This window comes from Polyodon spathula, chromosome 8 (genome assembly GCF_017654505.1).
Source record: "Polyodon spathula isolate WHYD16114869_AA chromosome 8, ASM1765450v1, whole genome shotgun sequence".
In the NCBI taxonomy this organism is placed as follows: domain Eukaryota; kingdom Metazoa; phylum Chordata; class Actinopteri; order Acipenseriformes; family Polyodontidae; genus Polyodon; species Polyodon spathula.
The window spans coordinates 35,975,768-35,988,315 of NC_054541.1; the positions used below are offsets into that span (position 1 = coordinate 35,975,768).

Below are 12,548 nucleotides of genomic sequence, written 5' to 3' on the forward strand. Positions count from 1 at the left end.
TATTAATTTTGCTTGCTATTATAAACCATGGATGTCACTGTAGCATAATATAAGAACACAACTTCCACAAAAAAAACTCACTCTAATATTCTAAAAACAAGCCTATAGTAAAATTATAATATCCATGTTAATGTCCTTATTGTAAAATATGAAAAGCGAGAATTAAACCTTTTTAAAAGGCATTTAAAAAAATATCCAAAAAAGCCATCTCACCTTTAGTATGATGGGTGAGCCAGGTTTTAATTCCAGTACTCCGGAGGGACTCAGATGTTCAAACGTAGGGTTTGGGTAGTAAATGAAGTTTGTGTTGTTAAGTATCAGCAGTGCTTGTACATTGTCTAGAATGAACCCAAACTCATCTGGACGCTCTATGACATCAGACTGATGGTTTGAACTCACTGCTAATTCTGGTGCTTGGCAGATCATTGTGGTGGAGTCGAGTACTTCACAGGTCTATGAAAGAAAAACCAAAACGCTAACTCAACAGTTAAACAGCTAAAAGCAGAAATGTAAACTAACTGAAATGCCTGATAGAACTCAAAGAAAACACATTACAACCTCAAAATAATAAATCTATGACAGTACTAACCAACACATGTTTGTAGAGAATTGTGTATGTTCTTAATTGATGTTGAAGTCACAGATTCTGACTATCAGTGTTCTCAAATGTACACCAAATTCTAGCCTTCACTGTAAATGCATCTAATGTTTACATTTAAAAAAAATGCTTTGTCTGGAATTCGACAGGGTATTCACAATGGGTTTTTTTGTCCTCATATTCCACCACTCAGTAGAGAACATTGCATTCACTGTTCCCTGGACCTGCTTAAATCTTCTGTGGTGAACAACACGTTTTCAGACTCTCGTGACCTTGAAATCCTTCTTTAACTTTTTCATAATTTCACCAAGTTCCCAGGCTCCCAGTAACAATACTTACATTGACAGTCTCCACTCTGTTGTACTTGGCTCGGATTCGAGGATTCTGAATGATGTCCAGATTAGTTCCTGATACTGTTACAGGTGTACTACCACTATAGTATATAAAAAAAAGAACAAATAAATCACAATTTGGTTTTCATTGACCAGCTGCTTATAACCCCCCACAAAAAAAGAAGAAAGCTATCTGCCTGACAAAAATAAATAGCGCATGTTCAAATAAAGTATAATTGAAATCCTGTATTTTCTTATAGTTTGGTGGGTTTTCTATAAAATGAAGTTTGGATATGCAGCTAGAAACAGCTGCTTTTTACCTATTTGATCATGCTAAAAATTCACACTCCAAAGCAAAAACTAATTGCCCCTAGAATACTAAAAATACTACATATTACAGCATTTAAATTTTTAGTTACACACTTTATTGTACTTTAGTCTTTTTTAAAAGATATTTGGAGGGGATGCAACATAAAAATCAATGTGGCTAGTTGATAAAACAGAAGTAAGAATAAGTCACTGGGGGAGATTCACAGTTGACACTATAAAGGAAAGCTTTTGGCAGACTGAGGCCAGCGGTCTATTTATAAAATAGGAAAGAAATAGCCAGTGTTGCAAATAATTGAAGACAACTATATGTCACAAGTTTGTAAATTTTGTTTTTAAATTTTAAACCTTTAAAACAAATTCCATGGTAGTGACCAAAATACTAGTTTACTATAATACGCTATAATAGTTATGAATACAATCATAAAAACAAAACTTAGAGAGACTACTTTTTTTAAATTTTCATGATATCAGAAGGTGAAACTAATCTGCACAATGTTTCAAAAGTGAATTGCAGCTTCATCTGAAACCACTGTTGTCACTCAAATTTATTTGCTTCTACCTGATAATACTCCACTCTGGCTCCAGTTTGGAGATTGTGGGATCCTCCACAAATTCATACTGCAGCTCCTTTTGAATCCTGGCACGGTCCACCCTGACTGACACAGTGACATTTCCGTACCCATGCTGAGAGGCCAAGGACTTGCACACTATCACTTTAGCTGCTCTCCTGGAAATACAGTAAAATGAGATTCTGGGAAATTAGAATCTCCGATTCCTGTCTTCATACCCTGGAAATGAAGCTGAAGTGTATGACACGAATTAACAACGTGCAAATTAGAGTACAAAAAAATAATTGCATTCTTATTTCAAGCTGAAATTTTGAACAGACTAGTATCGGCTCTTTCTAGCCAAAACAAAAAGGCAAACAACTCGCTGTTAATCTTCTTAAGGCAGAATAAGAGGATAGTTAAATGCATTCAGAATATAGAAAATGTTCATAGTTTCTAGAAAAAAAAAATTCTAGTTTCAAAACATGTACCTGTGATAAACACACGTCTGATCTTTGAACGTGACGGAGACATCGCTTCCGGCGTCAAGGTTACTTCCAGTGATGGTTACAGTGGTGCCCCCAGACACAGGGCCTCGACTAGGCTTCAGCTCCAACAGGTTCGGTACCTGCAAGGAATGATGCCAGATATGAGAAAGCACTGTTATGCAACTCCAACTGGTAATTGAGAGAGGTGTGTCAGAACATAACTAATTGTGTAAAACATTTTTAAAAAATCACTGTTCAGTTTTCCAAAATTATCGCCAAATGATCCTAATAATACAATAAGTTTTGTCACCTGACAACGAAACTCAGTAATGTAGAACCATGTTTGGAAACATCAAGTAAGTGATACAATAATTAAAACTGTGAACAAAACACTAACTGTTCCAAATTTGAAACTTTAAAAGATTAGAGGGCATAATACTGTTGAAATCTTCGATTTATTATTTTTTACACATTGCTGTGAGCAGAGGGATACAGGAAACATTTTAACTGCCAGATTTATTTTGCTTCTTTTTCTTGTTGATTTGATATACCACCCACACACAATGTGATTCAGTATGATTAGACCTTACAGATGTTTACACATTGTGTTCTGGCAGTACATAGCTTCAGAAGGTCAACATATTTCAGATTTCTGTTTTTAATTATCATATTTAAAAAAAATGTTGTTGTAAATATTAACAAAAATCTGATCCTGTGGACCCATCAAGCCATCATCCCAGCGTCTAGGCATTGATTAAAATACGTATTGTGTAGAAATGAAAATATGGGGCTTACTTTTCACAGTGCTATTGCACTGAGATAATACAGAATCAACTGAAATAACTGTATTCAAATATATCGTGCGATTACAATAATAAGAGTAAATCCAATAATTGGTTATTGATAAGGACAGCTAAACGTGAGGCTTCTGGCAGTTTGAGGTCTTATAAGATCACTAAAATGTCCATTTGAAAAAAAAAAAAAAATAAAAAATCTAATACATGTTTACCATAATGTGTGTGTGTCTTTTTTATACAGGAAATGTAAGGTTTGCAAAATGATATATGAGATAAGGTTTACTGAAAATATTTTGTTGGCTCTATGTACATCCATCCACAATACTTCCTTTGAGCAGCCTTTCATCTGATTATTCTTAATATGAAAAAAACAGCATGCACTCACCACAAAGTAATATAAGTGGTAGGATCTTGCCATGAACTCGGGCCGGCACTCTCCCACACAGACCTCCACGTATCCAGCATACTGGCTGTGCTCAGCTCGTCCCATTTCACACACAATCCTGGAAAAAGGTCAAACACATAAAAGGAATGTTATGCAAATTATTAAAGTTTGCCACTTATAAAAACATCATTTTGTTCATAATATTTCATTCAGACTGACCCTATTTCCAATAGCATTACTAACTATTCAATTGCAGTAGGATTGTTTGAAAGAGGTGTATGTTTTTAATAACTTTACAGTATACATTTTTATCTCACGTATGGTGCACAACCAGAATGTAATCTCTCCTGTATATTTTAGCAGTTATCGACACATCATCTCCCCACTTACTGTTCTGCTGGAATATATCCCTCCAGCACTGGGGTGCACTCCACTTCAGCCACCTTGACGTGTGCCTCGATCTCCTTGAACTCTAGGCCAAGATTCTCCCCACGTATTGTCACCCGTGTGCCACCTTCCCTGGGACCTGTTAGTGGAGTTATCTGAAGAAAAGGCACAAAATTAAAAATTAATATTAAAAAAAAAAAACTCCTAGGATTACACAGCTGAAATGACTGAACGTGATTCTGTCACTCTTGCTTTAGAGTTTTCAGGTGGAATCAATTCCTGCTCACAGCAGCTAGAAATGTATTAGTGCACATGTGCCAAATTTTCCAGCTTCAAACAAGTACAGTAGCATGTTTTTTATTTGTTAGTGAAGATAAAATGATTACATATTAGCACTTTTCAAGTAATGTAAAAACAAACTAAAAAAGCATATATATTCCAGGCATTTTAATCAACTTATGTTGGATGTATACACGTATATCTGTTCATACTTATATAATGATTTACATCTTTTCCAGGGTGGGGTAACTTCAGAGATTTTCTGTGTCCTTTGCCTGGATCAGATGTTGTTTTATTTCAGAGATTTTGCTTTATTCAAAATCGGGATAACTATAGCATTAATCTAGCGATACGTTTTGGCAGTGCGAGGATTGAAATTGGCTGCACATTTCCATTTATATACTGGCCAAGTAGTAGAGGAACAAACACTAGATCACCAAACACGTGGGGGAGGGTGTTAAAAATGTATACAAAGACTGTCAAACTGCTATTTTAATTCCACTGCCACACACTATGTTCCACTGCAGACAGCATAGAAAGAAAACCAGTAATCAGAGAGACTGGGCAGCAGCATCCCTATGATTTCCTACAAACAATTCCTTTGTTTTAAAGTGCAAAGACAGTCCAGAAAGCACATCAACTTTATTATGGAGCGGGGGTGAACAGTTCAGTGAAGATACACACTCAAAGTTTGTTCACTTTAGTAAATCAAGTTGAATTAAACAACGCAGTGTTCAGAACCTGTCACTTCCTACAGAGACAGAGATAAAACATGCCGCTGCTCTGTGAATGTCGCATTGTTTAATGTCTTTAACTCCATTAACTGCGGGGAGGAAAACTGAATGCAACCCATTTTAGATAATATACTTAATCTGCATTCTTGCTAAGCACCTTAAGAGAAGAATGAGACGATTCCTTAATGTGCAAATGCCTATACTGATAACAGACAGTCTAAGCTTTTCAGTATTGTGAAACTAATATATATATATATATATATCTATATATATCATATATATATATATATATATATATATATATATATATATATATATATATATATATAAAATCAGTATTCCTTTTTATTCTAAAAACTGTGGTGCAAATATGTATCACAGTTCTTATGCAGGCTGAATCTCATTTAAAAGGTACCTATGACATAAATGACAACGGTTCAAGTTTATAGGTGTCAACACTGTTATTACACTCAGCTGTCTCTTCAGCTGAAAATGTGTGTTTTATACTTTGTTTACCCATTTTTTCCATCTATATTTTTTCATAATTATTATTTATGTATCTATCTATCATTACTTAGTATGACAGTGAAGTTCATCTGTCATCGGCTACTTTGTATTTTCTCATCAGCAACAACTGGTATGCAACTAGTAGATAAGTTGATCTATGTAGCCCACACTTGAGTTAAACATATCTATTGATAAGCATCAATAAAATAAAGTGTTACCAATTTTTAAAGGTATGTGCAAACACAGGTTACACAGTAACATCATTTTATGAATATAGCATTCACCAATTTACAAATACTGGGACACATTTGCATGTTATTTACAATTTGCATGTTATATATGAGGTGCATAGTATACTTGGGTAACTGTATTATATACAGTATAGCAAACAATGCTGGTTTTGATAGGGCAGTATACAAGAGGTGCTTGTTATATAAGAGGTGAATGTTATACAAGGAATGCAACCCTGTGCATGTGCTTGTTATTCAAGGCTTCTCAGTCATTTACATGTACAGATTACTGTAATACCATACCATTGAAACCTATACAAACTGTATTGACTGGCCACTCTACTGTCCAGATCAAATCTTTTCTTACTGAATAGCCATTATATACATGTGTCAATACAACAATTAAAACAAACCTTAAATCAATCTTTTTTTAAAGCATGCATATTAACACAGAGAAGCAATGTTGATGCTGTTGACCCATTGTGTGGAGAAAATTACAAGCCACAGTGTCAGGTTTGGGATTTTTAACTGGGTCTGCTAAATACAAGCAACTATATTTTACCGGTAGCACTAAACAAACCACAGGAAAGTCAATTCATTGCAGATTTTAAAAGCCTAAACTAGCCATCAATTCCCAGGTGCCAGCTGAGACAAGTAAACATTTTGTGCATTCTTGGCTGGAGTAATAGGATTTAAGTTGATATTAATGACATTTCACAATGTCATCCTTCTCTGCCACATGAAACGCCCCTCAGAGAGGCTTTATGAAGAGTAAGGAGCACCTCGGTGGAGGAAGCCGACCACCCAGCTGGGAGAGAGGTCAGGTCAACATCATCCTTCACAGCAGCTGCCCCCAATACAAAATTGTTCAAACTGTTGAAAAGGCAGCTTCTGAAGCATCAGGCTTTTTGATATGAATCATAATCATCAGTACAGCACAATGTATATTTACAGGGGTAGGACAAAAAATGCATGATCACATCACCCCCCGTCTTGCCCAGCTGCTCTGGCTACCTGTAAAGTTCAGGATTATGTCCAAAACTCTCCTGCTCACCTATAATGCCCTTCATCACACAGGTCCCAAGTACGTCCTCAACCTGCTGACCCGCTATGTCCCTGCCTGCAAGTTTAGGGTAGAACTCTAGAGTCTGTTCTCCAGAATGGACCAAGGAGTCGTCACTTAGACAGTTTCACTGCTGTCTTGCCCATTTTGTATGAATCTGACTTGCGACAGTGCAATGAACAATGTCAGGGATGCCATTGACAACGCGAATTAATGTGTCATGTGAGGGACAGCCCAATTATCCAAAGCTGTGTAGATTTGGCACTTTGATACCCTCTCTAAATCAGTGACTTTACTTGTTGTACAGAAGAAAGTTTAGAAATTGAATGGATACATGTCTTTACTTTGAAATCGATAAAGGCAGTCTGCCAATCTGTCTGTGTGAAGTCCAACTTCCTTTTATCTTCAGAGCTCTGGCACATTTTATAAAGTCGATTTAAAAGAGAGATTTTAAAGATTTTAGTATTTATAGTCAATTAGTTCTTGTTTAATCTTTAGGATGCCACGCTACTCTCTAAGAGGGGGCTCAGGTAAGGTTTCAAATTCACACATACTATGTACTTTGACAACTTCTATTAACTGTAGTTAAGAGTATGATATGTTATACAGCTGGAGGCTATTTGAAGCAATGCAGTGTAGAGTAATTTGAAAACATTGCACTGCACTTCACTTAGTTTCATTTTACTGAACTTCAGTGCTGCATCTCTTAAATGCAGTGTCATAATGTGTGCAACAGAAAACAGCATGTTTCCGTTCCATTGTTATCCTAAAAACATTTTCCATCATGCAGATTGCATAGTTGCAATCACTTCACTACAATAAAACACTAATAAGGCTTTTCAAATATGGATAGATGAATGTCTTTTTTGGAGAGCAGCCAACAAGTACAACTCACCCAGTGATCCAGACTGAACATTATCTGCAATACATATCCAGCCTTGGGAGAATACAACTCAGCTAATGGGTCACAAAATACTTTTCAATAAGAATCATTTCAAATCATATCAGACAACTGGGGTATTTCATGAAGGGAAATCTGCAGTGATTTATATTGCCTGTATTTATAGCAAGGTTCATATTTAGCCTAGGGTTAGTGGTTTCTAAATAAGCATGTTTCTCAACTCTACTGTATCACGTCAAAGATGGCAAGATATTAGGTACATTTTTAAAACACTGAAGCTCAGTGAATGTACAGAAGGCTGTATATCAGTGTATATCATACCCTGCATTGAATCCATGAGGATGACACAATGCAAGCCTCAATCTGGCAAGTAAATTCTGATTGGGTAAGCCAGTTTTCCTATGACAGAGGAAAACCAGTCCTTTAGGTACCCATGTTCACCTTCCATTGAAACCACAATACATTTGTATAGCATGCCACACATACAACAGCCATAAACAGAACATTTAAAGTTATGTTAAAACCCACAAAGATAAGAAAGCCATTTTACAAAAGTGCATTTTTAGTCTTGACTTGTAAAGTGTAATGGCCCCAGCTTCCCTGACAAACGAAGGTAGAGCATTCCATAATTGAGGAGCTCTACATGAAAAAGCCCTGCCTCCCGTGTTGCTTTTGTTGACCCTAGGAATAAACATCAGCCCCACATCCTGTGGAAACAACAAGGGACCTAGAATGGAGCCCTGTGGAACACCACAGACAACTTCCAAAAACCCGTTTTTACCTACCCAAGACAAACTAAATCAGAAAGATAAGATTTGAAATAGAATAGGACAAGGCCAGACAGTCCGACTGTGCTTTCAAGACAATTCACTAGGATGGAATGGTCTACAGTATCAAAGGCACTTAAATTAAAACTGATGGAAAGCCCGAGAAAGAGCTTATCAGCAGATCATTCACAACTCTTACAATGACCGTCTCGGCGCTATGTGCAGCATGAAAACCAGACTGAAACTTCTCAAATATACCATTAAGAGTTAGACATTTCTGTAATTGAATTGCAACAACTCTCTCTAGAACCTTATCTAAGAATGGTAGGTTGGAGATTGGCCTATAGTTATTGAGGACTTTAGGGTCTAAATTGTGTTTCTTAAGCATAGGCTTTACCACAGCGACCTTAAGAGCTGAGGGAACTGTACCGGAGGAAAGGGAACCATTTATCATTCTTTATATACCATTTATGTGAGTTTTAATAACACCAAGAACATATTTGAATAGTTTTGTAGGAATAGGATCAAGAGAGCATGCAGTAGCTCTCATATGTTGAACTAGCTCTGTCAGGTGTAAATGTTGCAGTTGATCACTTACTTCTGTTATTTTTGGATTTGTGCACTTGCTGTTCACCCCGGAGTACTCCAGCCACTCTGGCAGAAGGCAGTGCTGTTTCAATGTACATCTGTCCTCCCCTTTGCACCAACCACAGCCAAAATGGGGATCTGCCTTCAGACACATGCCACAACTCTCCCGCATAGCCCCACATTTGTACAGGTGAACTGCCAGAAGAAAAAAACATATATTTAAATAAGAAAAACAGAGCCCAAAAAATGACTGCTTGTATTATTTTATTTTTTTGTACCGTAAAAACAAAACAGGAAATGCATATCCAGAAACTTTAATATGATTGATAAGACATGCAGAGATTCTGTTTCTTGGACTTTATATCACACATTATCTATAAGGGTGATCCTTCTCATTATTTGGTTGGACAGTACATTGAGCCCAGGTTGTTTTTTATACAGGGTATTACAGTTCACACTTGCTTTTATTAAACAATCATATCTGCAGTTAGTTTAATGCAAAGACAGGCAGAGCAATAACTGGCAAGATGGGGGTTGAGATTCACTGCAGTGACTGAGAGCTCTGTGGAACAGAAACCAATGACCAGTGAAGGCCTTGGTGACATGCCACAGTGACAGGTAGATATAATATTTTTTTTTCTTTTTAATACTTCATGAGATCTTAACCTTCAATACTGAAAGACGAACAGGAGTGCAATAATGGAGTATTGCTGTGGCTCTCTCCCTTTTGACATACACGCATTCTTTTCTATTAACTTGAAATAATAAAAAATGAAATAATGTTGGATACAGTGAGGTTTCACTCTATTTGTTCATAGAGTATGGGTAGCTCAAGTGGCAATGCAAACATCAATACACTGTCCTGGCTATAACCAAGCTTGTCTCCATGATAATATTCAATCTCTCAGTGTCAGTTGTGCCAAATGTGACGTCTATTGATGCCTAAATTGAGTCTTAATTGCACTTGGGACCTGTACTTGCAACCTAAGCCGCATGTAAAAATATTTGGTGAATCACAATCAAAAAAAATTTTCTCCAGAAATGTTGGTGACCTGTTGTAATATACTAAGTACGCATTGTTAGTGGAATTTGATATTTCGTGCCTAAAATGCTTGCAGGGTTTTGTTTTTTTTCCCTATACATGAAAAATGCACAATAAAAGGCTTGCAAGTATTCATGGCTTTACAGTATTCTACTGAACAACCTACTCTTCTAAACAGAGGGATCAAAACAATCTTGCTTCTTTTTATCAGCCAGTTTCAATTGCCATGGTAACCAGACAAGCATTTGTTTTTTAATTGCCTGTGGATGCTTCTGTAATCTGACTCCATTAAACTTCTTGCTGGGTTTTTCTGCCTGACTTTCACATCCCCTCCCCACACACACCAGAGTATGTTTACATGGTGGCCACAAATACATTTTTCAGTCATCCTTAAAAAAAATAGTGTGCATCTGTTACAATTGAAGTGATCAGTGCAAGTACTCTACATGCCATCTCAAGTTACCAAAGTCTTATGAAGGAATGGCTTAAATAGTAGGCATTAGATTAAAGTTAACGTCTAGGCATTAAGCTTGTCAAAGTATTAAACGCCTCCAAGCAGTGCAGAGTGGTACTGGTGAAAGCAAGTGTTACATCCTATTACAATCACAGTCTACCTCAAACATGTCTTTTTAAAGTACTTGCATTGACTGTGATTGTTATATTGTTGTTAGAAGATGAAGCAGAAGCAGAATGTTACCACTTTGTGACTGCTTATATCTCTTAATCCATTGCATTTATTAAAATGCTGTTTTGGACATCTTTGGCAATATCCTAGAGTTGCCTTGCAATTCAGTCCTGTATAGAATATAGAGTTGCAGGAGTTTTTTCTTCAACCTTTTTTTTCCTAGTTTAGTTGGAGTCACTATGCACACTTGGACACATTGTATACAGTACATAAATAGTAGTAGTGATGTATGTATGCTCGTTTTTAAATTCTGTCACTAGCCATTTTTTCTTGAGAAAAATAAAATAGAAAAATACGTTGTAGGTGTGTCTTTTAATGACGCATTAATAATATTCAACAGCCAAGGATGGTGAACTGCTGTTTCTGCTCTGTTTACTGCAGGATGTTGTGGTTTGTTTCCATGGTTACCAGTTTCAAGGACACCTTACCTTTGTTATCTGCTGGATTGTCGATGCTGAAGTCACCATTCCACACAACCATTAGATCTACTGGGAGGCTGCTAATCTCCATCCCTTCATACAAGTACTAAAAAGACAGAAAAGTTATTAAAAAAAAAAAAATCATTTTTTGGAAATGTTGCTGCAGAGAACTGGGGGGGGGGGGGGGGGGGGGGGGGGGGGGGAGGTTGATCCTGGTATTTTGTAAAATACTACTTCAGTTGTTGTAATCCAAAGATATTGATTATGGTGAAGCTATTCAATAATTTAGATCAATATCTTACTTCAGTTGGTTGCTCATCTAAAACCACTAAAATAAACCACAGACTCAGCATTTTGCATATGAAGTATGTTTTTTATACATTTAGATTTAGAGAACAGAAAAAAAGTGAGTACATCTATCAAAATGTATAGTACAGTAAACTGCAACATTACATTATATTCACATCTAAATCCTATTTTTCAAGTGCAAAGCCAATACAAACAGTGACTGTATGTGTGACCCCAGCATATTCCACCTCATTATACCACTTTCCTGTCTCCCTGCACAATGAGTAAAATCTGATGTTTTCAAGAACCAAGAGCTCTGTTGAACTATCCTGAGTAAATTATTTATTTATAAACAAAGAAAAAAGAAAGTCTATCCTCACAAAATGCAGTACAGCATTAAATGGAAACACTGGCAATGCTGACATAATGCCCAAGGCAAAATACAGTTTACAACTATAATACCAAAATACTGTTAGTTTGCAAACTGTCTGCATGCAGGGTGCAATGGGGAGATTCTCAGCATAGTGATTTATGGAACACAGACATATTTATGATAATTAACAAAGTAGGCCTGAAATGTTCAGAATGTGGTGGCTTCAAAACAATGTTGGAGGCATGGATCCCTCCCTATACAATGCCTACAGAGAAGAAACCAAACTGGCAATAGTTCAAAACATTTGGTAAGGGTAATGCAATAGTCAAATAACTGCCATGTGCCAACAGCAAGTGGGGAAAGACAATCAGAATAAATGCTAAAAAAGAAAAAAGGAACACTGATGAAACATAACTTCTGCATTACCCCATTTCACCTCCTACAATTCGTGGATTATCACCTGGAAATAAGTATGTTTTTTGTTTTGTTTTGTTTTGATACCGTAGCTGAGTGGATTAACTTATATTAACTTGTGCTTCTAGCTAATTCAGTTTAAATGACATCCAACTGGTTTGTGAGATCTGTGATTAGCACCTGGGCAACCAAAGCAATTAACAGAAACCGAGACTAAATGCCAGCCAGACAGCCTGCTTTGTAGATCTGAAAGATCCCAAAGCACCACCTTGTGTGCATTTCTACTAAACTAGGAAGAAAACAAAAGGTTACATAAAGCTTTCAGTAATGACAGTGTAAAAGTCTACCATTTCATTAAATAAATGCAGAGTATGGTACTGATTTATTTATTTT

General features: G+C 36.5%; 1 protein-coding gene across 2 annotated transcripts in view; it reads right to left on the bottom strand.

The window, feature by feature from the left end:
• The window catches only part of plxna4 (plexin A4), a 242,437-nt gene that overhangs the window by 40,689 nt on the left and 189,200 nt on the right, over positions 1-12,548 (bottom strand). For both annotated transcript variants that reach the window (XM_041257784.1, XM_041257783.1), the window contains exons 11-18: positions 11,090-11,186; positions 8,945-9,129; positions 3,869-4,020; positions 3,479-3,596; positions 2,300-2,436; positions 1,820-1,987; positions 938-1,031; positions 214-453 (exon numbers count right to left, since the gene is read on the bottom strand). In XM_041257784.1, coding sequence (XP_041113718.1) covers positions 214-453; positions 938-1,031; positions 1,820-1,987; positions 2,300-2,436; positions 3,479-3,596; positions 3,869-4,020; positions 8,945-9,129; positions 11,090-11,186 — 1,191 coding nt within the window. The remainder of the gene's footprint in view (positions 1-213; positions 454-937; positions 1,032-1,819; positions 1,988-2,299; positions 2,437-3,478; positions 3,597-3,868; positions 4,021-8,944; positions 9,130-11,089; positions 11,187-12,548) is intronic.